We start from the raw sequence: 26326 nt of genomic DNA, 5'->3' as shown, positions 1-26326 counted from the left end.
TTCACACATTGTTTTCTACTCCCACCCACTTCCGATGTCACTTCCAGTTTGCCACATCACTTCCTGTTTAATGGGGTTGCAGATAAGGCATTCGTAGGTCAGGTAGTGGGTAAAATTGTTGGTTGCGGGTCCAGGTGTAGTTCATGGGTCCGGGTTTAAAAAAAATGGTTTTGCTAAATGGTTTTGTTAATCTCTTTACGGAGATCCCTTTCATTTCCTCGCCTCAATGGATTTTTTAATCCATCTATAGCAGATTTTCAGCTGATTTTAGTTGTGGAGACAATTGGTTTGCCCCATACATAGGCCAACAAGCTACTGACTTGTGCTCACCACTAATTTTTAAAAACATTAGGCAAGGGGTGCAATGAGGCTGTGACCACAAAATACATATAGACAAATACAAGAGGTCCTCTGCACTCAACCCATTATCAATATATTTAAGACAGCGACATTTTGTGCATACTGCTACTGAAAAATGCCTTACCCTTTAAACAAAACAGGGATTGTTTGTCCATATATTGCAATATATTTAAGCTGGCCAACTACGTCAAAGTCATCCCATATCTGGCCAGTCCTATGCTCAATTTTATCTGATTCATTAAGAATTCTATTGCTTCATTATACATTTTACAAAGGGACTAAGTTTTACCTGCAACTCACTTGCTGCTTTCAAAGTAAAACTCCCAAACTTGGCTGCCCTTTTATTAGACACCAGTGGGATCACCTGACTATAGTTGGGAAGGGTGGGAGCTACAACATGGAGCTGGTCATTGCTCCTGTATAACTATAACAAACAAGGGAAAGTTGAGCTCAACACTAATTTTTAAAACCATTAGGTGGGGGTGCAATGAGGCTGTGACCACAAAATACATATAGACAAATACAAGATTCCTCTGCTCCTGCTATAGTTATACATGAGAAGTGACCAGCTCCATGTCACCATGAAACAATGGTTGGTTGTTGGTTGAGTAAAGCGGACCATACATAGTCCCTCTAGACCAGTCAGAGCAGGTGTTTATTTTTGAATTCCAGGCTTGAAGGCAAGTTTTAGTTGCATAAAAACCAGTTGTACTGCCAAACAGAGTCTCCTGTAGGCTGCCATTTTGCATGGGGCTAATCACAGCCCTTATTTGACATGCCAAGGAACATTTTTCATGCTTGTGGTGCTCCAAAACGCTTTATATTTGAATGTGGCTCATGGTTAAAAAAAAAAAGGCAGCTTATTGGCCCATGTATGGGGACCACCAACAGGCCTTCCAGACCAATATCGATCATACAGCAGGTATGAAAATCTCATTGGACAAGGATCATCCTCACTGTATGAGCCATCATTGCCCAGTGTTCCACTACATTTATCCCCGTAGCCCGTTAACTATATAGTTATGTGCACAGAAATGGTCAGTCTATCACCGATCTAAACTGATTAACCTGCATTCTCGTTTATGTGTCACAACCAGGCTTTGCCGAATTTTCCTGTAAACGTGTAATGAATCGGAGTGAAGTATGAGGCCGGGGCAGCGAAGACCTCACAAGCAGACAAACAACAAATGCTTTGTCCCATCGAGGGAGGGGGGTCAGTAAATGGGGGGTAGGGCCAGATTATGTTTTCTTAAGTTTCCAAAAATAAAGACGAGCTTCCAATTAAAGCTTACGGTAAACAATCTGCCCTTTTATATTTAAGTACATTTCTGCCCCACGATGGTAATTAACCTTCAACAAACAGCAATTAAGGGCAAGACCAAATGAGACGCTCGGGGGAGAACAGATGATCACATCAAGCGGAGCCTCTTATTTGAGGTCATTTGACATCTTTCTTCTTTTTCAGCCCTGAACGTTCCTGTGTTGCCGCTCTCACAAACAGGGCCACACTGTAATGTCAGACAATAAAAGAACGCTGCAGCCTGCATTTCTCTATTGTCTATTCTACCATTTATACGGCTGTAATGCAGAGTTCTGGCACCGGTCCAACCAGGTTCTGAGATAAAATATCACCTTTATTACCATCCACTGGGACTGTTGTAAAGGATAACATTTCTAGGGAAAATGCCACCAGCACATAAATATACTTTATTTTCATTTATTATTCCTTAAAGAGATACTGTCATGTCGAAAAAATTTTTTTTCAAAATGAATCAGTTAATGGTGCTGCTCCAGCAGAATTCTGCACTGAAATCCATTTCTCAAAAGAACAAACAGATTCTTTTATATTCAATTTTGAAATCTGACATGGGGCTAGATATATTGTCAATTTCCCAGCTGACCCAAGTCATGTAACTTGTGCTCTGATAAACTTCAATCACTCTTTACTGCTGTACTGCAAGTTGGAGTGAAATCACCCCCCTCCCTCCCCCCCCCCCCCAGCAGCCAAACAAAAGAACAATGGGAAGGTAACCAGATAACAGCTCCCTAACACAAGATAACAGCTGCCTGGTAGATCTAAGAACAACACTCAATAGTAAAAACCCATGTCTCACTGAGACACATTCAGTTACATTGAGAAGGAAAAACAGCAGCCTGCCAGAAAGCATTTCTCTGCTAAAGTGCAGGCACAAGTCACATGACCAGGGGCAGCTGGGAAATTGACAAAATGTCTAGCCTCATGTCAGATTTCAAAATTGAATATAAAAAAAAAATCTGTTTGCTCTTTTGAGAAATGGATTTCAGTGCAGAATTCTGCTGGAGCAGCACAATTAACTGATTCATTTTGAAAATTTCTTTTTTCCCATGACAGTATCCCTTTAAGGTCTGAAGCATCATTTTTGTTTGTCTGGTCTTTTCAGTTCAAGATGTTTGTGAAGATTCTCATTCATCCAGGTCATGGTATAACTATAGAAATAAGTCATATCAACTGGACTTGCTGTGTTTTTTTCCTTGAAGATGTTTTCGGTTCAAGCCCCTCCTTGTCAGTCCAAGTGCCCTCCACTCATATGAAGATTACAAATACAGGTATGAAATCACTTATCCGGAAACCAATTATCCAGAAAGCTCTGAACTGGAAGTGCGTCTGCATCGCAATTAAATAATTTACATTTTTAAAAATGATTTCCCTTTTCTCTGTAATAATAAAACAGTAGCTTGTACTTAATTCCAACAAATTTTTCAACGTTATTCCCCTTTTCTCTGTAGTAATAAAACAGTAGCTTGTACTTGATCCCAACCAAGATATAATTGATCCTTATTTTAAGCAAAATCAGCCTATTGGGTTTATTTCATATTTAAATGATTTTCTAGTAGTAGGAAAACTAAAGCCCCCCAATAAGGGCAACGACAGATGAGAAGATTCAGGGAGATTTGGTCGCCCATTGCCAAATCGCCTTTTCTTCGGGCGACTAATCTCCACGAACTGCCTCCCAGCCGGCTCAAATGTAAATCGACGACGGGATGGCACTTTGTTTTCCGAAGTCGCACAAAGTTGCCTCACGAGGAAACTTCAGGCGACTTTGGAAAACTAAGCGTTCAGAGTGCCATCCCCGATTTACATTCTAGCCGGCGGGGGGGGGGGGGCAGTTCAGGGAGATTAGTCGCCTGAAGAAGATGTGTTTTTTTATCGCCAGGCGACTAATCCCTCCCAAATCTTCTCGTTTGTCTCTGCCCTAAGAAAAGCCCCTACCTACTAGCCTACATAATCCCCCTCCTTGCTCCCCCACATAGCTGATTACCCCCTAAAAGTGCCCCTAACACAGTACTCTCGTATCGGTGCAGAGTAAGCGCAGCGGAGCTGTAAGTGAACACCATATTGGCGCATGCACAGTTGGAGCAGTTTTCCGGTTCGCAGCAACTGAGCATGTGCCAAAAGTGCCGGAAATTGCCCAAGGGAAGAGGACGCGAAGAATACAGAAGAGCCGGAAGATGATGGACATGAGCTCTGCTGCACTTACTCTGCACCAATATGTGAGTAGGGAGGGGGTTATCTAGGGTAGTAGGTAGGGGCTTTTCTTATTTGGGGGGAGGTTTTAGTTCTCATTTAAGGTATGAAGATCCCAATTACGGAACGATTCCTAATTTGGGAAAACCCCAGGTCCTGAGCATTCTGAATAACCGGTCTCATACCTGCATTGAGCTCTTATTTTAATGGGTTCATTAAGTATTATTTTACAGAAATATCCTATTTAAAGGAAAATTATACCTTTCAGAGTCAAATCCAGTAGATGGTAATGAAGTGACAGTCTGATATATTACATTTATACTGAGTAAATACGGGTTATGGAGACAGAGGAATTTAGGCTGAGTTTCACTCTCTTTCCAAACACAGCAAATACCACTCATAGTTGAAGATACTGAAACGCTGACGTTCAAGGACCCAATAAACAATTGTCCTTTCATACAGAGCACATCACATTACCAAGCAGAGTTACACAAACACATTATTGCGGCTAAGGGGGGCTGTTCACCTTTGAGCTAACTTTTAGTATGATGTAGAGAGTACAAACTGCAATTGGTCTTCATTTTTTTTTTTTAATAAGTATTTCACTTTTTGTTCTGCAACTCTCCAGCTTGGAATTTCAGCAGTTATCTGGTTGCTAGCATTCAAATAACCTTAGCAACCCGGGAGAAGTTGGAATAAGGGACTGGACAGGAACAAAAATAGAAACATAAGTCTTGCAATCGAGGCCCTCTCCTATTCAAGTCGATTTTTCAAATCAATGTCATGTTGCTAGGGTAATTTGGACCCTAGCAACCAGATTGCTGAAATTACAAACTGGAGAGCTGCTGAATAAAGAGCTAAATATCCCAAAAAATAAAAAAACAGATTGTCTCATATATTACACTCTACATCATACTAAAAGTTAATCAATTGTGAACAACCCCTTTAAGTACTTTCACACCCAGAACAATGAACAGGAGTAAATCACATGAATAAAGCAAGGTGTCCTCAAGGAAATGTTTTGGGGACTTTAACAAAAGCAAAAGCCTAACTAATTTTTCAGGCAATTAGAGATGCACTGAATCCACTATTTAAGGATTTGGCCGACTCCTTTGTGAAAGATTATTTTTGAATTTCTTGTTTGTGTGATGAAAAGTCCTGTCATTTTTTGGATTTGGTTCGGGCAGGCACTTGGATCCGTTCAAATACAAATCCTGCTGAAAAAGGCAGAATCTTAACCCAATCCCAAACCGAATCATGGATTTGGTGCATCTCTAAAGGCAATGTAAGTCTACAGGGGGACGTAATAAATCTGTAAACACCATTCCTGTGTCACTAGCAACTACAATCCATCATAAAATCTGCCTTTTTCAGATAAAAACAGCCGATCGGGTCCTTTAAAGAAACCATTCGTATGCAGCAAATAAAAGGCTAATACTGTCCAAAAAAACACATTCTTTTCCTTCTTGTCTCCATGTCACACAAACCTGAGCATTGGGGGGGGGGCATATGAAAAAAATAACTGTCACCGTACAACAACATCAACAAATGAAAGCGTTTTAAAGTAATGAAAATATAATGTTTTGTTGTGCTGCGCTGGTAAAACTGGTGTGTTTGCTTCAGAAAGACTATTATAGTTTATATAAATAAGAGGCTGTGTAGCCATGGGGGCAGCCATTCAAGCACAGGATACACAGTAGATAACAGATAAGTACTACTATAGTTTATATAAATAAGAGGCTGTGTAGCCATGGGGGCAGCCATTCAAGCACAGGATACACAGTAGATAACAGATAAGTACTACTATAGTTTATATAAACAAGCTGCTGTGTAGCCATGGGGGCAGCCATTCAAGCACAGGATACACAGTAGATAACAGATAAGTGCTACTATAGTTCATATAAACAAGTTGCTGTGTAGCCATGGGGGCAGCCATTCAAGATGGAAAAGGAGAAAATGCACAGGATACACAGCAGATAGCAGATAAGCAATGTAGTATACAATAGGATCCTTCAGAACTTATTTATCTATTGTGTATCCTGTTCTTAAATGGCTGCCCCCATGGCTACACAGCAGCTTGTTTATATAAACTATAGTAGTGTTTCTGAAGCAAACACACCAGTTTTACCAGTGCATCACAACAAGACATGATATTTTCATTACTTTAAAACACTTTAATTTTTTGGTGTTCATTTAATGTGCAGCCCTTGCCCCAGATCATAAGAAGCCGTTTGATACACCTCTTCACAATCATCTCTGGGTTTCCGTGTTGTCCGCCTGCCGACATTATTTGATTTAGATTACATTTCTCTTCCATTGTTTTCAGTTTTAGCATTTGTGCAACAAGTTTTTATTGTGCAGCTAAATGTTATGTGCGGTGGTAGTTGCTATGGCTACAGGTTATGTTGCCCTTTATTTGGGGTGGGTGTTTCTCTGTACAGTTTCTGTTTGCGCTGATGTAGGGCTAAGTTCAAACAAGAGGCTGATTATATAATAAACTTTCTTTATTATGATTTATAGGAAGAGAGGGAACTAAACAGCTTAGGCCTCACACTCCAGATGGGGAAACGATAGTATTTGTGTAAAAAAAAACAACCTGGCAAGCCATCTGCCTCCCCAGACCCTACATTACACGCATGCTCATGATAGTATGATGTAGAGAGCGATATTCTGAGACAATTTGCAATTGGTTTTAATTTTTTATTATTTGTGGATTTTGAGTTATTTAACTTTTTATTCTGCAGCTCTCCGGTTTGCAATTTTAGCTATCTGGTTGCTAGGGTCCAAATTGCCATAACAACCGTGCATTTATTTGAAGAACAGCATCGGCAGCTTTTATTGGCCCGTGTATAGCCACCTTTAGGTTAAAAAAACAGATCCCCTAGCTTGGGACCTTCGCAAGCAGAAAACAATCAGCCAATTAAAACCTTTAATTTTCTGTAAAAAATCTGCCAGCTCAGCCTTCTTTATGGCCATGGGAATGATCATGGGGGATTTTCAGAAAACTTATGGCAGCATTGTTGCCCCTATAAAAAAAGAAGTACCAACATATTCTATAGCAGTGTATGACTACATACAACTACCAACCAATACAAGAGGTAACGAGGGCTGTGCTCGAGAGAGCTTGCAATCTATAAACAGCCAGTTTGCAAAGTGCCATTCCTTCAGATTCTTACAAGGACACAGTCACAAAGCAGCCAACCAGGGTTGGACTATGGTAGCCGACCAAACTTGGATTAAATGCCTAGGTACCACAGTATGGCTGCCGTCCTACTGTTCTGCTGGTGTGGGCTAAAAAAGCTTCCTATTGAGGACATCAATATAAAGGGCAACTATAAAATTGATGTTACTATACGAAGCGGAGAACTGAAAAGGTCCTTACCAAAACGTGGGTCTAACCGTGGGTCTAGCCAAGATGTGCTTTTGTTCTTATGATTTATGAAGTATGCTTCCCCTTCTGGAGTCAGGGCCTGTTCCCACCCGTCGGGCAGTGGACCTATAACACAAAATAAAAAAATCAATCTTCAGTGGCAGGCCATTTTCAAATCGGGGAAGATGGCGACTTTGCAAAGCAATTCATACCAGTAACCAAATTTCAAAGAGGAGCTTTTTAAGTTGCTTAAGACAAGAGGCTCATATGAAGGAAAAAGCTATGGCGAATGAGGTTTAGTAGCCAGTGGCATACACATCTATGGCAGAAACGTTTACGCTCTTATCTATCTGCGGTATTTGCTTATTAATTTAAGTGCAAATGCTTTGAGGCAGATTTATATGGACTATGAAGAATTTGATGCCAGCCATACGCTTGAAACTGCCCACAAACTGGTGGATTCACCAGTTCAAGCCAACGAGCGGAATCGAAGGCCATTAGCAAAATGGCCGGTCCAAGATCTCCAGTGTTTTAAAAGTCTCTGAACAACTGGGTCACCTAGGACAGCAAAGTAGAATGTCAACAGATATGGCCTATACGTAAGCAGCTGAAACATCATCTTTCCATGTCGTCATCATCCAACAACGTACAGTACATCCACGTTATGTTCCTCACAAGCGCCAGATGCACCAAATCCACTATCTTGGGATTCATCATATAAAGCAAAGCAGCCGCTCACAGCTCCATGGGCACTCCTGGAAAACAGATGCACGCGTCCCAGTCTCTCAAGCATCAAGATCCACAAATATCAGATAAAAAATGAAGCAGCAATTCCGTGCTCCATAAAAAAAATGTATTCAGTTCATTTTGGACTTACGCCTTACGTGTTTCGGGGCGTTTCACCCTTAGTCATAGTTATATGACTAAGGGTGGCAAAGCCTGAAATGTGCAAGGCGTTGGCCTAGAGATGGTCTATTTTTAATGGACTCAATAAACTTATTTTTTTTATGGAGTACGTTGTTGCCGCTTCATCTTTTATCTTCAGGGATTCAGCCGGATCATTAAGGATTTGTCCAGATCTCAAACAAAATCCTAATTTGCATGTACAAATTAGAGCAAAGAAGGCTTGAAAAGAACCAAACACAAAATAAAATTAAAAAAATCACAAATTTCTTATCCTTATGACAAAAAAAGTTACACTTTAAGGATTTGGATCCAGTTGGACCATGCACAACTGAACCTGTACCCGAAGGCAAAATCCCAAACCAAATCATGGATTGCCGGCGCATCCCTAACCAAAAGGCATAATGCATATGATCAATTACAGACTCAAACAGTGGTGAAGTCCTATTTGTAAGAGCTTACAATCTATTTTATAAGGAACCCTGTCCAAAGCACTCAGGTTCCATAGATGCCATGGGATTGTGGGATTTTTCACATTTCTATTAATGTAACAAAAGATTTCAACTAAAAGGGATAAGAACATAAAAGGATGATCTCCATGACAATATAAGAATTCAAAATTTAATGGGAAGTTCACCTTTTACAGTAAATTAACTAGAAAGCTAGAGGCAACCAAGGCTGTGCATTGGCTTTTCTTCACCTGCGTGGACGGGTTTGAGACCCCAATCCCGTTACTGCCTGGGTTCTAGGCTTATTAAATCCTACCAACCAGATCAGGACAACAAAATCCTAATAAATACTAACAAATTAAAACCAACTTGTAATGATCTTGTATATAATGTATGTATATTTGTATTTATATAGCACTACTTGAGAACACAGCACTATACATTAATAGAACAAACAGGGGGTCATTACAATAATACCAATAAGTAAAAAGTACAATAATAAATACAGATCTAATAAAGATTGAGAGCTTAGAGTCAAGGAGTCAAAGAGGAATGAGGTCCCTGCCACATAGAGCTTACAATCTAATTATCTTTAAATACGGCTGCTTATATTATACTAATATTAACTTTAAAGGAGAAGGAATACCATTTTAGACTTGGGGTGCCAAAAGTTAGGCACCCAAAGTGATCACTAACTTAACCGACACCTTCCTGCTTATTTTTCTTCACACGGATGCGCATGAGCAGGGTTGGACTGGGCCGGCAGGACACCGGGAAAAAACCTGGGGGGCCCCGCCCAGACAGACTCCGAGTTTGGCTGGACCCATAAAAAAAAAAAAACAAATTGCGGGCCTGCGCTGCTGCGCCCACCAGGTTCCATACCTCCGGGGCCCCCACAATGTCTGTGCATACGCGGCTGTGTTTGTGCATGAGTGACATGGGCGACATGGGGCCCCCGGAGACGCGGAACCCTGTGGACCCCCAAGGGTACAGTCCGACCCTACGCATAAGCAATAGAGCGAAAAGCCGAACTTTAACGAAAAAGACGACTATTGTGAGCAGCAGCCTCCTCTTTCTTCCGTATTGAATCAGCTTGTTGCAAACAGACTTTGGCGGATTTCGGCTACCAAACAGACTTTCGTTCTTTGCTGAAATCCACCGAGTCTGTTCGTAACAAGCAGATTCAGTGGGGAAGAAAGAGGAGGCTACTGTTCACAGTAGGGCTGAAATCAGAAAGTGGATTTCGGTTACTTGATTTTGGCCCCCGTGTGGCCCTGGCCTAAGGAGAACTACCTCTTTAAAGGAAAACTTTACCCCCCCCAAACAATTTATGTCTCTATAAAAATATATTGCATAAAACATCTCATATGTAAAACCCTGCTTCATGTATAAAAAACATTTTCATAACAATATACTTTTTTAGTAGTATGTGCCATTGGGTAATCCTAAATAGAAAATTGCCATTTTAAAAAAATAACAGAGTTCTGTCTGTTAATTGGCTCATGTGACCTAACATATATGGTTTATTTCTGGTCAGGGGATCTCTGAGACATCACAAAATGGTGGTTCAAGGCAAGAGATGTAAAAGGGCAATTTTTAATTATATATATATATATATATATATATATATATATATATATATATATATATATATATATATATATATATATATATATAATATCAAAACAGGGGGGGTGTGGGAGCACTCTAAAGGCTTTAAAGTATATATATATAAGTATAATAAATGCTATTGCATATGTACCCAAAACAGGGGTTATTTTGTTACAAAGTTATGATCATAAAATTGATAAGCCACCATATATGTATATATATATACATATACACATATACACACACACCAGTTCCAGTTTGGTAAGATTCTTATATATGCCACTTAATTTGATATAAACTGTTGCTTAAGTATTCATTTTGGGGGGTATAGTTTTCCTTTAAAGCATCTTTCACACTTTGGCTAATGTCACATCAAGTTCCAGTGAGATGAACCTGCCGCTGGGTCACCTAGTGGTTTATTAGGAAAGAATTGGCACATTCACCACCATGAGGGCAAATGCCTGGTGTGACACTGAAGTTTGGCAAAGCACAACCATATAAAAGGGAAACGGACAAACGTTCACAGATTAAAGTGTTTGAGTTTTCCTGCATTATCTATCAGCTAGCATCAGATAACTTTGTTTTGGAGAGTTTGTGTCCAACCTTGTTTCCATTTAGCAGATAAAGGAACGTCTGGCTTTCCCCAGACCTTCCATCAGTCATTGCTTTATCTGAGCCATCAGGAGAATCCTTTTTGTTCCTTTCTCACTTACAATAAGTTGTCCAGAAAGTGCTCTTTATCAGAAAGTGTGTGTAACAATGGAATGGCAAGAAAAAGGATTTCAAAGCTAGAACTAGGACACCCTAGAGTGCAGTCAAGTCAAAGTAAACATACAGTTCAATATACAAGGGGATCTCCCCTCCATAAGTTTCATTGAAGAACAAAACAATAAAAGAATAAATACTTTTGCAATGAGATATGAAAGTGCCGTTCATTCTTTATATGCAGAGAAGATCATAGGTCTCTCTCGTCCTTCCATCACGGACATTTACACTACTCGCTGCATCTGTAAAGCCACCAACATTGTGTCTGATCCAACACACCCCTCACACTCACTGTACACACTCCTGCCATCTGCAAAAAGGTACTGAAGCATTAGGGCCCTCACTGTGTAACAGTTTCTTCCCCCAAGCCATAAGACTCCTGAATACTCAGGGACCGGACAGATCTCTCTCACACACACACTCCATCTGACCTTACTATATACCACAACGTTACACAGCCACTGTACGCCATTGTATAAATAAATAGCCATTGGATACAATTGTTCTCTATGAGCACATCTGCACTTTATCATGTTCTTTATCATGTTCTTACTACTATCATATCACAATGATACACCCATCATGTCTGACGTTTAGCTTTATTTACTTAACATATTACATCTGCTGAGTGTGCACTGTCTTGTCCTGTCCCTGCACTGTCCTGTCTTGCAGGAGTTGCATATTTTTGCACTTGCGCTTTTTGTCTGTTGTCCGGTACATCTATGTTGTGTGTAGCACCATGGTCCTAGAGGAACGTTGTTTGGTTTCACTGTGTACTGTACAAACGTATATGAGTGAAATGACAATAAACTCACTCTTGACTTGATGACAAGGCTCTCTAGGTACAGTACAAATCAGTAAAAACCAATAGTTGATGCAACATGGGGCTAAAGCTGGACATAGACGCAAAGATCCGATCGTACGAATCCTCGATCAGACATCCCCATCTCCTGAACTGCCATTAGCCATTCAGATCAATAAAGTAGTAAAAGAACAGATCAGCCGATGTTCTGCCCCAGCAATCACACGAAAGTTATGTCCGACAAAAGCTGGCGACAGTCTCCCACTGAAAATCATACGATCAAACACACAGATATTGTCGGTAGCTGACTTTTGTAACCTGTCCGACCAACCAAACGACCGACCGATCTCCGCCGGTCGAAAAATGTCGGGACTCTCCACACGGTTCCGAAAATCGTACGTTGCGTCTATGGCCAGTTTACCGGTTATCTAATCTTCTATCTTGTGCAGAAAGTTAATAAATTAGGGACCTTTTAAAATCCAGTGTGACTACGTGTACTTTACACAGAGAGCAGAGAACATAGATGCCCAGTAAGTAACCAAATTCTGTGGTTATTAAAGGGATACGGTCATGGGGAAAAAATATTTATTTCAAAATGGATCCGTTAATAGTGCCTCTCCATCAATTAATTTCTCAACAGAGCAAACATATTTTTTCATATTTAATTTTGAAATCTGACATGGGGCTAGACATACTGTCAATTTGCCAACTGCTCCCAGGCATGTGACTTGTGCACTGAAAAACTTCACTCTTTACTGCAAGTTGGAGTGAATTATTTAAGTAAAGTATTTATAAATTATACATTTATAGTGCGAATAATTCAATCTACAATATAAAATTTCATTCATGTATCAGCAAGTGTATTTTTTTAGTTGTAATATTTGTGTGACTGAATGTGTCGCAGTGGGACCTGGATTTTACTATTGAGCGCTGTTCTTGGATCTACCAGGCAGCTGTTATCTTGTGTTAGGGAGCTGCTACCTGCTGGGGGGTGAAATCACTCCAACTTGCAGTACAGGAGTAAAGAGTGACTGAAGTTTATCCCAGCACAAGTCACATGACTGGAGGGACCTGTGAAACAGACAATATGTCTAGCCCCATGTCAGATTTCACAAAATGTTTTCCCCTAACAGTATCCCCTTAAAATTACAGATATAGACGATTATCCCCGTCGTTATACTGCTAATCTACTCCACAAATACACTGTCTCCTAGATATCGGCCCAGCCTTAGGAAAAGAGGAGAGATTCAAGATGCCGACACACAGGTGAGGCTGCAGCATATATATGACTTTCCGCTGACTTTCCTGCAATACAAAGTGCCTAATAACTGTACAGACGTGGTCAGCCAAAATACATTTACTTCATGTTGCTGAAAACTGGAGTGTTCTCTATGCCACAGTATTGGCTGCAATGCACATGCTTATTGTTTATATATTGTGACACTGAATGATGGTTTACCTGTTGGGGTCATGATGTTCTGTTGCACGGGCGGGCTTGTGGGAGCAGTAACGTTTATCTGAGAGAGCATGGCCTTCCTTGGATCCTGCCATGTCGTTGTTTGATCGATATGACTAAAAATGAAGAAAATACAATTTTAAGTACACCCTGATCATCTATAGGCTTACAGGCGATTTCTAGAAGAACATATACAGGTATGGGACCAGTTATACAGAACTTTGTGTTTTCTAGATAACTGATCTTTCTGTGATTTGGATCTTCCTACCTTAAGTCCGCTAGAAAATCTTTTAAACATCTTAGTTTGGATCAAGTACAAGCTACTGTTTTATTATTACAGAGAAAAAGGAAAATCATTTTTAAATATTTGGATTATTTGATTAAAATATGGAAAACGACCTTTCCGTAATTCAGCGCTTTCTGGATAATGGGTAAAAGATTCCATATATGTACTAGGGTTCCCAAATCTGCCCTTCAAATGGCATGGTAATATGGCAACATACACAGCAACGTTCCCCGATATGAACAATCCGTTGTGTAGGGGGTATACGGAAATATAAAAGCCCTAAATTAGGCAGATTTTTTATATCTCCCTTTATTTTGGTTCTGGCACGGTTAGCAATGCTGCCTCGCAGCACTGGGGTCCTGGATTCGATTCCAATCAGGACATGATCTGGAATGAGTTTGTATGTTCACCCCAAGTCTGCCTGATAAAAATGCCCGGTGTGTGAGTGAGTGTGATAGGAACCATAGATTGTAAGCTCCACAGGGGCAGGGACTGATCACTGCAAAGAACTAGGGAATAAGTCAGTGCTATATTAATAAAAGATAATAACCATAATAAAATCCCAGAATGAACCTGCTGGGAGTTTCTGCAGAAATACGCTGATTATTTGCCAGAAAGGTCCTGACTCAGCAGTTTCTTCTATACATGAGGCAATAGCTTCTCACTGTTTTCTTTTCTGCTTTGCTGAACAAAGGCAGCGTCTATGTCCCCCCAGACTAATACTAGCTCTCCTTTACACCGGCCCCCAATGAAGGTCACAGGGGCCACATTCAAAGCCTTGGAGCATGCCTTCACTCGGCTTCCCTGCCATGTACTGTATTTCTTCGGAAATCTTCGGAATGAGCAATTTTCTTGACTACTCACCTTCAAACACTTTTTTTATTTCAGTTGGTTTCAGATAGTTCACTAGAAACAGACTTTTTCCAATTACTTTCTATTTTCTATTTGTGAACATTTTTCTAATATTAAAGTTTAAAATGAAAATTTTTTCTATCCACAAGCAGATTCGGGAAAATTAGTCACCCCAGCGACAAATCTCCTCGAACAGAGGAGGCTAAAATGAAAATCACCTGCGTCAATGCACATGCGGCGCTTCGTTTTCCGAAGTCGCTGGGGCGACTAATCTCCCTGAATCTGCTCATGTGGTCTGACCCTTAAAGGGATACTGTCATGGGAAAAAATTTTTTTTTCAAAATGAATCAGTTAATAGTGCTGCTCCAGCAGAATTCTGCACTAAAATCCATTTCTCAAAAGAGCAAACAGATTTTTTTTATATTCAGTTTTGAAATCTGACATGGGGCTAGACATTGTCAATTTCCCAGCTGCCCCAAGTCATGTGACTTGTGCTCTGCTAAACTTCAATTACTCTTTACTGCTGTACTGCAAGTTAGAGTGATATCACCCCCCTCCCTTTTCCCCCCCCAGCAGCCAAACAAAAGAACAATGGGAAGGTAACCAGATAGCAGCTCCCTAACACAAGATAACAGCTGTCTGGTAGATCTAAAAACAGCACTCAATAGTACAAACCTATGTCCCACTGAGACACATTCAGTTACATTGAGAAGGAAAAACAGCAGCCTGCCAAAAAGCATTTCTCTCCTAAAGTGCAGGCACAAGTCACATGACCAGGGGCAGCTGGGAAATTGACAATGTCTAGCCCCATGTCAGATTTCAAAATTGAATATAAAAAAATCTGTTTGCTCTTTTGAGAAATGGATTTCAGTGCAGAATTCTGCTGGAGCAGCACTATTAACAGATTCATTTTGAAAAAAAATGTTTTCCCATGACAGTATCCCTTTAAGCAGCTCTGGTAGGGGGGTCGCCGACTGATCTAAATTGATACATTTAGTTGATACATTTCTTATCTTTGTCCCTGCTGAGCAGGATCCCTAAAGGCAGCTGTTAGAAATGATACAATAGTCACTAATATTCCCACAGATGCTGCTGAGAAATGTATCAATTAAATGTAGCAAATTGGAACAGTTCAGATGCTCCTGGATCACTGAGCTGCCAGACTGAAACCCCAGAGACAGTGACATTAAAGTGGTGGTTCACCTTCACGTAAACTTTTAGTACATTATAGAATAGTCAGTGCAATTAAAAAGTTGCTTAGAATTGTCAAATATAGAACATACTAAAAGCTTATTTAAAGGAGAACCAATCCTTTAAAGGAGAAGAAAAGCTACGGAGTCATTTTATTGCCAGCTGCAATAGTGCAAGTTAGAATGCTATATTTATTCTGTACAATGTACAGCTCTAGAAGCTCTCTGTTTGTTTAGGATAGCAGCTGCAGTATTAGCTTGGTGTGACATCACTTCCTGCCTGAGTCTCTCCCTGTTCAACTATAGCTCTGGGCTCAGATTACAGCAGGGAAGGGGGGGGAAGAGGAACAAACTGAGCATGCTCAAGACCGGGGCAAGGAGGTTTAAGCTGAAAACAGGAAGTCTGATACAGAAGTTCATGTGTACACAATGGAAGGAAAGAAATGCTGCATTTCTTTTGACAGAGGACTCAGAGCAGCATAACCTTTCTTTCTCCAGTACCCACATCTTTGCACGAGCCCCTAATCGCCAGTTTTCAGACAAAGCCATATACATGTTCCCATTCTCCCCCAGAACCTTTATAGCACAATTTTGTATTTCTCCTCTGTTTGTGGCTAGTGGAAATATGAATGTATAAACAGTGCTACGCAATATGTTGGCGCTATATAAATACATGTTAATAATAATAAAATAATAATAATAATGGAAATGATTTCCCCCTTGCTCTGTACAAGGCTGGAGAATGTATTACTGCTATTGGCTGGCCCCAGCTCACTGTATCACCCCCAATTGGTCTCTTGTAGAATTCTAATCCCTGCACACGGAGCCAAGAGGGAGTGTAATCTAGAGGCCAAATGGGAATGGTCTCAAATAACAGTGACCAGCCAAAGAAAGCAATAAATGACATACTCCCCTTACAGAGCATGATTCCCCGAGTGTACTCCAGCACTGAGATGTACCATAAAGCTATGGCCACAAAAGTATATGCCCTGCTGCAAGCACATTACATGTTATAGTTCAGGTATAGATCAAAATATACAGACATAAGTCCCTTTCACCAATATAAATAAATAACTGAAAATACCCTAAATGTGTACTTACCCATATACACTCTCATATTACATAAATATGCATCGCCCACTGCTGTATTTTCTAGTAATAACTGCTTGACACAACTGGAATGACTGTCTACAGAATGATGCCATTTGAGCATTTTGTTGGCCACCCAAAAGTTTTAAAATAAATAAAAGCTGCCAGCAAATTCGCATGGCTCCGATGCCTATAGGCTGATGGCACACATGCTGTTTTCTCTGTTGGCATTAAAGGAACAGTAACACCACAAATTTAAAGTGTATTAAAGTAATTAAAATATAACGTGCTGTTCCTCTGCACTGGTAAAACTAGTGTGTTTGCTTAAGAAAGACTACTATAGTTTATATAAAAAAATCTGCTGTTTAACCACGGGGGCAGCCATTCAAGATGGAAAAGGATTTAATCCACAGGATACACAGCAGATTAATAAAACCATTGTATTGGACTGGGCTTGTCTGTTATGTGCTGTGTAACTTGTCTTTTCTCTTTTCCAGCTTGAATGGCTGCCCCCATGGCTACACAGCATCTTGTTTAAATAAACTATAGTAGTCTTTCTGAAGCAAACACACCGTTTTAACTAGTGCACAGCAACAGTATATTATATGTTAATTACTTTAAAAGGCATTCATTTTATTGGTGTTACTGTTCCTTTAAAGATCAATCTGGCCCTCAACAGTCCCCATCCGTTTCCTGTGTGTAGCGTCAAGATGTATCCAATTAGCTTTAGGCTCCTCTGAACCCAACAAACAAGGTGGGAATTGTTAGAGAACAGATTAAAGATGGCTGAAACAATTGTACCGACATAGGACAGAAATTGCTGGTGGTCCCATTCAAGCCATTTTCATTTTCGGTTACTGGTCCTTTAAATGTAAATCTGAGGCTTACGACACCGGAGGCCAATTAACCTCCGGATAGGAAGAGTATCGGGTTCTTCATTAGTTCATTCTTGCTACCTCGGCGGGCATTATTGAGAAAGAAAATGTCTTTAAAGTTGTAAAGGACCCTGGAAAAGAAATTAATCCTGGTGACAGTAAAATGCCGGGGCAGCGAGGCAGGGACAGAGTCCTATTGATGCAAACTGGCAGCTGGGATTTATGTCCCATTTATAAATCCCATGTTATTGTGTTTAGGGTATTTACTGTCACATGCTCAGGCCTGCTCTGAAGTTGGAAAGCCTACTCGCCTAATTGACTCAATACTTAACATTGCATTGTTTCTTTAATCCCTGTGCAAAGGCCTAAACCCTCCAAAACCCAATGATACTAAATAGTAGCTCCCATCTAAATCTTCTACTCACCCTCCCAACAGTGAAGTTCTTTACGGAGCAGCGGAGACATTAGGCAGCTTTCCTTTCTTTAAACCAAGTCTGCAAACAACACAGGCTAGACATTTTGGAAATGAACTCTTGTATTTTCAATTGCAATGTCTCCTTGAAAGGAGAGGAGAGAGCGTGCAAAATAAAGTGTACAAAACAAACCAGAACAGGAATGGGCCAACGGAAGACAAAAGCGAAGGTGACAAGTGGTGGGTGCAGTTATTTTAAGGTGGTTTGTGCACAATGTGAATCATCCCTGGTAAGATGAGACAGAAGTGAGCGTACGTGGAAAATGTCAGCCCTTAGGGAGGAAGCACCTCGTACATATAAGCCCACCAGTTGCTAAACTTCAAATCCCAAGCCTTCCCAACAGTCATCAGAACTGTAAATAAATCAAAAGTTAATTTGGATTGTAAAATTACTCCAGACAGACTGTCTCTAAAGGCGGCCATAGACGTTACAATTAAGACCTTTCCTGAAAAAGATTGTTTGTTTCAATAGACACGTGTAGAGCTGAATCGTCAGATATACAGGTAGAAATAATAGAATTGTACCTGTATCAGACGATTGATTCAGCAATAACAATGGCTGATGTTTACGTGGCTTCAAAGGCCAGCCGGACCGATGAGCCGACTGCTGATATTGGTCAACTTGTCTACCACCATACACACACCGAATATCATACGAAAATGTTTTGTGCGATATTATCAATGCGTCTATGGCCACCTTAACAATTACTTGTCCTGTATGGCAGCTTCAGGGCCCCGCTTTACCTTGCAAGGCAACTTCGGAAAAACGAAGCCCTTAGCTTAAGTGTAGGCATTTCTGGGACTTTGGCACTAGTAAACAAGGCTTCACCTGTTGAATAAATACTCTGTGTAATGCAAACTCTTTTTAGTGGTTAGTTTTAGTGGCATCTTTGCCTCTAGTAGCAGCTTCTAATAAGTTTTTGGACTGCACTTCTCCAGTAAAGAGATCTACATTTACTCCAGTGTCCCAGTGGCATATGCATCACAGTTCCAAAGTCGTATCAAAAGCTGAAGGCCAGGGACAGACCAGCTTATGTTCTTATGGAGATGTCCCATCAAAGCAGATGAAAGCACATTAGAGGTCTTGCCCACAGCCACACCAGAATCACTAAAGTGCAGGTATCTATGGACAGAATTGCATAGAAGAATGATGAGTGCTGGTTGCAAGAGAATACCAAATGCTGTGCTGTCTGGGAACATCAGTGGTGAAGTCACACCAGTATCACCCATGTTCCTCTATGCCAATAAAGGAACTACTATTATTGGGGAGTCCATCAGACTATTTATGATTTTAGTATAACTGTATTCCAAAAGAAGCAGAAAAAGAATCAAACAGTTAGTGCAAACTCTTTCCTATATATGGATTTTGATGTAGTTCTAGGGTTGGGGAAAACCCTAAAGATGGCAGGCACGTACTACACCTTTGCCAATCCATGCCGGCTTTAATCCCAACGATACAGAAACAAAGTTTCTACTTAAACTGAAAAATGAATGCCTAAAAACCACAGGTTTCTCTGCAAATATGAACAGAGCACAAGTTCCTTTTGGGGAAAGCAGGCCGTACTCAGAGTGTTCCAAATGGCCTCATTAGTGTGGATTCTAGAAGGAGAAGAGGTTGGTTCTCCATCAACACTCCATCATCAAACCAGATGAAAGCTCACCTCCTTAACCTTCTCAGTGGCTTAAGCCTCCCTTTGATAAGTACACTCCTGCTTTTCTGTTTTCAGTTTGGCTTGAAAACAAATGGGCCTGAGGAGGCTGTTCTCCTTCCTACTGAAAACAAAAGAGCAGCATAAAATGAATGTACGGGGTCAGCAGTCATAGATCACGGGCAAGACGGAGCTACGAGAATTTGTTTAACACTGTATAACATAAGGAAAAAAAGTGTGCAATACTAAATATTGAGAATCCCCAAGCCAAAAAAAAAAAAAGTTGGCCTTGCATTCCAGGCCTAGACCTTTAATAGGAAATTATACTGCCCAATTAGTAAACCAACACTACCCTGTGTTTGAGAGATGTTTTAAGCTTTTGTAAATCCAAGCAAGCATTTCATGCTCTTCTAAAACCCAAAGTTCCAGAGCCCAGGTTGTATTAATGACACCTCTGCTGTAACATGGTTACATGCTTTTTTTCTTTTTTTACAAGAGGCTATAGTCACCTCCAAATGCAAGGTAGCAAAATATGGCTCTGGATGAATGCACTTCAACTTACAGAGAGACAAAGAGAAATATGAAAGAGAGAGAGAAAGATGGAAACTGACAGTTTGGGTTCTAGGCATCCTTTCATACAGTAGAAATAATAATGTTCTAGGTGTAGGCTCCTTTACATAAAGAGAAAGATGACAGAACACTGCTCTTGGTGTAGGTTTCCATCACATATAAAGATGGCAGAACACGGATCAGGATGCACGTTTCCGTCACATATAAAAAAGAAAGATGGCAGAACACGGATCTGGGTGTAGGTTGACGCATATAAAGAGTAAGATGGCCGAACACGGATCTGGATGTAGGTTTTCGTCACATATAAAGAGAAACATGGCAGAACACAGATCTGGGTATAGGTTGTCACATATAAAGAGAAAGATGGCAGAACATGGATCTGGATGTAGGTTTCAATCACATATAAAGAGAAAGATGGCAGAACATGGATCTGGGCGTAGGTTGTCGCATATAAAGAGAAAGATGGCAGAACTCTGCTCTTGGTGTAGGTTTTCGTCACATATAAAGAGAAAGATGGCAGAAAACAGATCTGCGTGTAGGTTTTGTGGCATATAAAGAGAAAGATGGCAGAACACACATCGGGAAGTAGAGTCCTTCAAACAGTGAAAGATGGTAGACCAAGGAATGAGTAGGCACATTCACTTACCCAAAGACCAGCACTGGCAGAGTATTCTTTTGCAGTTGGCCAAGGATGACTCTTGGTATAGGCTCCTCCATACAAAGAGTGAGAATTAGGAATAATATGGCTGACTGCGGATTATAAAACACTGTGGCACATTTAGCAAAGGTTAACAAGGCGATCACCCACACGTGTTATGCCGTCTACTCAATAGCATTGAGTTTTCAAGCATTCATTTAGTCCTTGATAAACGAAGACCAATATTTGCACGTAAGGCGCAATAGTTTGAAATACATTGCCCAGGCAGACAAGCCAGCAGGACAATAGTGACAGTTACATTCAGTCATCAAGTCATTTATCACGGAAGGAGGCTTGTTTGGAAAAGACATTAAGGGCATGGACACACATGCGGATCATAGCCGCGTTTTCGGCACGGTTCACGACGAAAGCTGACCACCACCACCTGCTATGAACTTGGATAAAAATCACTGTATTTTGGGCATGTAAATTCCGTATATTAGGCTGTGCATAACACAGGGCAGGATCAGCCAATCCGAAAGACTACACTATATTTTATATAAACTATAAGGATGCAATGCATACATAGGTTTTGGTTTATAAGCAAGCTGTTTCGGATGCATTCTCCCCCCCCCCCAATCTGGTTGCTTGGGGGGGGGTAAGGAAGACCAATTGCAAATTGTCTCAGATTATCCTTGTTTACATCATATTAAACATTAAATGAAAGCTGAACTATCCCTTACTTTTTGTTATGTATATAGCAAGAGCAGAGGAGATTAGTATGCCTTTAAGGGGAGTACTTCCAAGAGCCAACGGCATGTGACCCAGGAGGGAGGGGTTCCGATAGTCTATATTATGGCTTTCACCAATCAGACTGATCCTTCGCAGAAAGCAGTTCTTTCAATCATTGACTCTGGATGGCTGCAAGAGAACAAATGCTGTTGCTCATGCCGATGAGATTGCCTGACCTGTGTATACTTTACAGTCTTGGGCCCCTTATTGTTCCCTCTGAAACTTGAGTGCTTAAAAGAGAGAGCATGTCTTCAAGAAAAGCGATTCATGTACTCTGCTAGGCATTCAACTCTCAATGTATCTATTAATAAGAACCAAGTGGCATTTCGTGAGCACAGTACATATAGGTGAGAACAACTGGCAGCTAGAGTTGGCAGTTTATCACAATAATCTAGAAGAAGGGACGAGGGGCAATCAAAGAAACCAGCAGTGTCACCCCCAATGTATTGGTCCCTCCTGTCTGTGCAAGCCGAACAATCATACGGGCCATACACAATAAAAGCTGTTGACTTGTCTGAGGCCCATCAAGTAGACCCATCGGTTGAGTTTCAAATTGAAGCAGTCCTACAGTTTCTCTGTACTCTCAGCTGTATTTATTATAAAGGCTGAGCACCTCTTTGTCAAAACACGCACCTAAATAATCTCCCTTGACATATGTGCCTACTAAGCAGGAACGTTGTGTTTACTACAAATCCCCTGCAATAAGATTCAAAGAAGTGAATGCCGACAGAAGGAGTGTTCTTATCTATCAGTGACCATCATCCCATTATTGAGAATAGTAATAAAAAGTAGATAAGATTAATTGTGAGTCAAATCCCGGGTCATGAACCTGCTACTCTAACTGGGTCCCATTTTTTTTTTATAAAAGTCAAAGGGCCATTATATTCCCATCATTCCCAGTAGAACTCTCCTTAAAACAGGGGTATACCTGCTTATGCCTACAAGTCATTTATGGCCTCTTTTGTGAAACTGTTCTAAGAGTCAGAAATAGGAATGAGTAAAGGAAGCAATCAACAGTCTCTGCATTTGATGATATTTTTAATGAATGTATACTGGGTAGTTGCTCATAATTAGCTTTTCTTTCATTAAGCAAAAAAAGTAGTTTGAGGTTAAACAAAGGGGAAAAAAAGTAGTAGTGGCCCTTGTGAGGTTATGTGCCTATTAGCTTGTTGCTGGATGATCCCCTCAAACCACTGCTCCATCCATAAGTCTTGTGCACCAAAGTTGCAAGGGTCCAGGTTTATTAAAGGACAACAAAACCCTTCCCGCTGGAATTTTAACAATTTAGGCATCTATCCAGTTCCCACCTTGGTACAACCACCCCTGTCCACCCCCGAATTGGCATAAAAAAAAAAAAAAATGATTTTGAATATAATATATAAAATAAATTAAAATTGATTATAAAAAAATCTGTGTTTGCTCTTTTGAAAAATGGATTTCAGTACAGAAATCTGCTGGTGCGTTTTGAAAAAAACATGTTTTCCCATGACAGTATCCCATGACAGTTTCCCTTTAACAGATTTTGGTTAGGTTCAGGAATCCGTAGGGTATCACAGCTAAGGGGGTTTAGATCTCCTTTAAACAGCACAAGTCAGATTCCCCTGTAAAGAAAATAAGTCCTATACTAGCTTAAAGGAACACTAACAGCAACAAATTAAAGTGCTTTAAAGTAATGAAAATATAATGCAGTGTTGCTCTGCACTGGTAAAACTGATGTGTTGGCTTCAGAAACACTACTATAGTTCATATAAACAAGCTGCTGTGTAGTAATGGTGGAAATCGAATAAAGGCTATATGGCACAGGTTAAATAGTGAATAATAGACACCATTATGTTCTACAGAGCTTATCTGCTGTGTAACTGAACCTTTTCTCCTTTGAATGGCTGCCCCCATTGCTACACAGCAGCTCATTTGTTTCTGAAGCAAACATCAGTTTTACCAGTGCAGGCAACACTGCATTATATTTTTATTACTTTAAAACAATTTAATTTTTGGATGTTACTGGGAACAGTAAAGGAACAATAACACAAATAAATTAAAGTGTTTTAAAGGAATTACAATATAATGTACTGTTGTCGTACACTTGTAAAACTGTTGTATTCACTTCAGAAACTCTACTACAGTTTATATAAACAAGCTGCTTTGTAGCCATTCAAAGCTGAAAAATAAGAAAATGCACAGGGTACACTGATAACAGATAAGCTCTGTAGTATACAATGGGCTTCTTCAGAACTTATCTGTTATCTACTGTGTATCCTGTGCTTGAATGGCTGCCCCCATGGCTACACAGCAGCTTGTTTATATAAACTATAGTAGTACTTATCTGTTATCTACTGTGTATCCTGTGCTTGAATGGCTGCCCCCATGGCTACACAGCAGCTTGTTTATATAAACTATAGTAGTACTTATCTGTTATCTACTGTGTATCCTGTGCTTGAATGGCTGCTCCCATGGCTACACAGCAACTTGTTTATATAAACTATAGTAGTACTTATCTGTTATCTACTGTGTATCCTGTGCTTGAATGGCTGCCCCCATGGCTACACAGCAGCTTGTTTATATCAACTATAATTTTTTTCTAAGCAAACAACAGTTGTACCAGTGCAGGGCAACAGTATGTTATATGGTAATTCCTTTTTTTGGTGTTACTGTTCATTTAATTTGCCAATGAATAGAAGAGGGTAGTTATACAGGAAGGCAAAATACATGCCTATTACACAACTGCCCCCTAGCTAGAGGATTATGGTTAGGGATGAACCAAATCCACCATTTGGGATTCAGCAAATCCTTGGTGAAAGATTTGGCCGAACACCGAACCGAATCCTAATTTGCATATACAAATTGGGGTCAGGAAAGGAAAAATATGGAAGAAATTCTACTTTTGTAACAAAAAGTCACGTGATTTCCCTACCCGCCGCTAATTTACATATGGAAATTAGGATTTGGATCTGCCAGGCACAAGGATTCGGCCAAATCCGAATCCTGCTGAAAAAGGCCGAATCCTGAACTCGGTGCATCCCTAATTATGATAATGCCCAAAGTAACGGTTGCTAATGGCACCTGCACAGACTGGAAATGCAGCCCTGAGCTTTATGTTACATATGCTTCAAACTGAACCAGAGATGCCACTATCCTTTTCCATTCCAGAAACATAAGAATATGTTTTGCCCGCTTAATGGAAAAAAAACACTGAAGCACATGATTCTATAGCATAATGAGATTTATATGTAGATTAATACAGGCACTACTAAACACAGAAATCAAGAAAACAAAAACCTACTTTAGAAAGTATCGTTGCCCAGAGGGTGTCTTTGCCATCTCCCATCCAGGTGGTAGAGGAACATCATCTGGAATTTCGTAGGAAGACTGGCGTAGGTGTGGAGCAGAAGGTGGTGCAAGGCCAGTAACCACCCCCTGCGGGGAAAGAGCTCCGGGGGACACTGCCGCCAATTGTAAGGAGGCCGGGGAAGAATGAGCTCGGACATGCTGAGGAGTTAGGGCTCCAGCTGATCCCCCGTCTGTGCTGGCCTGGAAAAGAACAAATGGGACAATGAGTAAAGTCAACCTTGGGATTACAGTTATAAGCAAAGACACATCCGCAATTATGTTTTTTAAGTGCCAAGAAAACCCATCTGAGATCTGCAAAAAAAAATTCCTCCCTGACACCAAGATGGCAACAGACCAGTCCTTGGATTAACTTGTACTATGAGCAATCTCTCATAACCCTGTATTCCCTCACTTGCTAAACACCTTCCATTTATCAGCCTGTACCACCGATTCAGGGAGAGAATTCTACAAATTCACTGCTCTCAATAGAAAAATCCAGTTCACACAGTAATACTTGCCATACACATAGAGATGACTGAGGTGGGCGATATCGCGCTGATCCGATTGTGGACCCTCAATATGGGTGGTTAGATCGCGGGACCGCATCAACAAAAAAGTGGCCCTACGGGATTTTTAGCCCTGCCCAATGGACATCTGGCCGGCTTTTGAGCCAGATATCAATTGGAGAAGCCTGTCGGAGGGCCCCATATCCGGGCCTATAAGCTGTCGACTGTCTGTCATCAGCATTTATGTTGGCCCATGTATGGCCACCTTATGGCTAAAGGCACATGGAGCAGTTTAGGTTCTTTTAAAGCAGGAGTGCCCATACTTTACTAATGTGAGGTCTACTTTTTAGTGATGTTGTCCCATTATGATCTACCTCCATAAAAGCATTGTTACAATTCTGTTCCATGGAAAATATTACTTAAATATTGATTTATGAGAAAATGTATATTGCTATATTTAATAAACTATTTCTTATGTAACCTTAGCATAAAAAATATCAGAATGAAAAGCATGAGACAAGAGGGTGATTTAGACAAGCTGTTTGTTGACAGTGTCTTGAGATCTACTGATCAAGGCCTGCTGGTAGATCCCCCCTCTACCTTTTGGGCAACCCTGATTTAAAAGAACAGTAACACCAAAAAATAAGTGTTTTAAAGGAATGACAGACAATATAATGTACTGTTGCTCTGGTAAAACGGGTGTGTTTGATTCAGAAAGACTACTATAGTTTATATAAACAAGCTGCTGTGTAGCCGTGGGGGCAGCCATTCAAGCACAGGATACACAGTAGATAACATAAGTGCAGAAGAATCCCATTGTATACTACAGAGCTTATCTGTTATCTGCTGTGTATCCTGTG

General features: G+C 40.5%; 1 protein-coding gene across 4 annotated transcripts in view; it reads right to left on the bottom strand.

The window, feature by feature from the left end:
* Positions 1–26326, bottom strand: part of yap1.L (Yes associated protein 1 L homeolog) — a 45631-nt gene that overhangs the window by 5144 nt on the left and 14161 nt on the right. For 2 of the 4 annotated variants that reach the window (XM_018244727.2, XM_041582680.1), the window contains exons 2-4: positions 24914–25161; positions 13225–13337; positions 7248–7361 (exon numbers count right to left, since the gene is read on the bottom strand). In XM_018244727.2, coding sequence (XP_018100216.1) covers positions 7248–7361; positions 13225–13337; positions 24914–25161 — 475 coding nt within the window. The remainder of the gene's footprint in view (positions 1–7247; positions 7362–13224; positions 13338–24913; positions 25162–26326) is intronic. The other 2 variants (XM_018244729.2, XM_018244728.2) reach the window with 1 other exon arrangement.

This window comes from Xenopus laevis, chromosome 2L (assembly GCF_017654675.1).
Source record: "Xenopus laevis strain J_2021 chromosome 2L, Xenopus_laevis_v10.1, whole genome shotgun sequence".
In the NCBI taxonomy this organism is placed as follows: Eukaryota; Metazoa; Chordata; class Amphibia; order Anura; family Pipidae; genus Xenopus; species Xenopus laevis.
The sequence above is the reverse complement of the archived record's forward strand: the minus strand, read 5'-3'. Positions and strand labels throughout refer to the sequence as shown.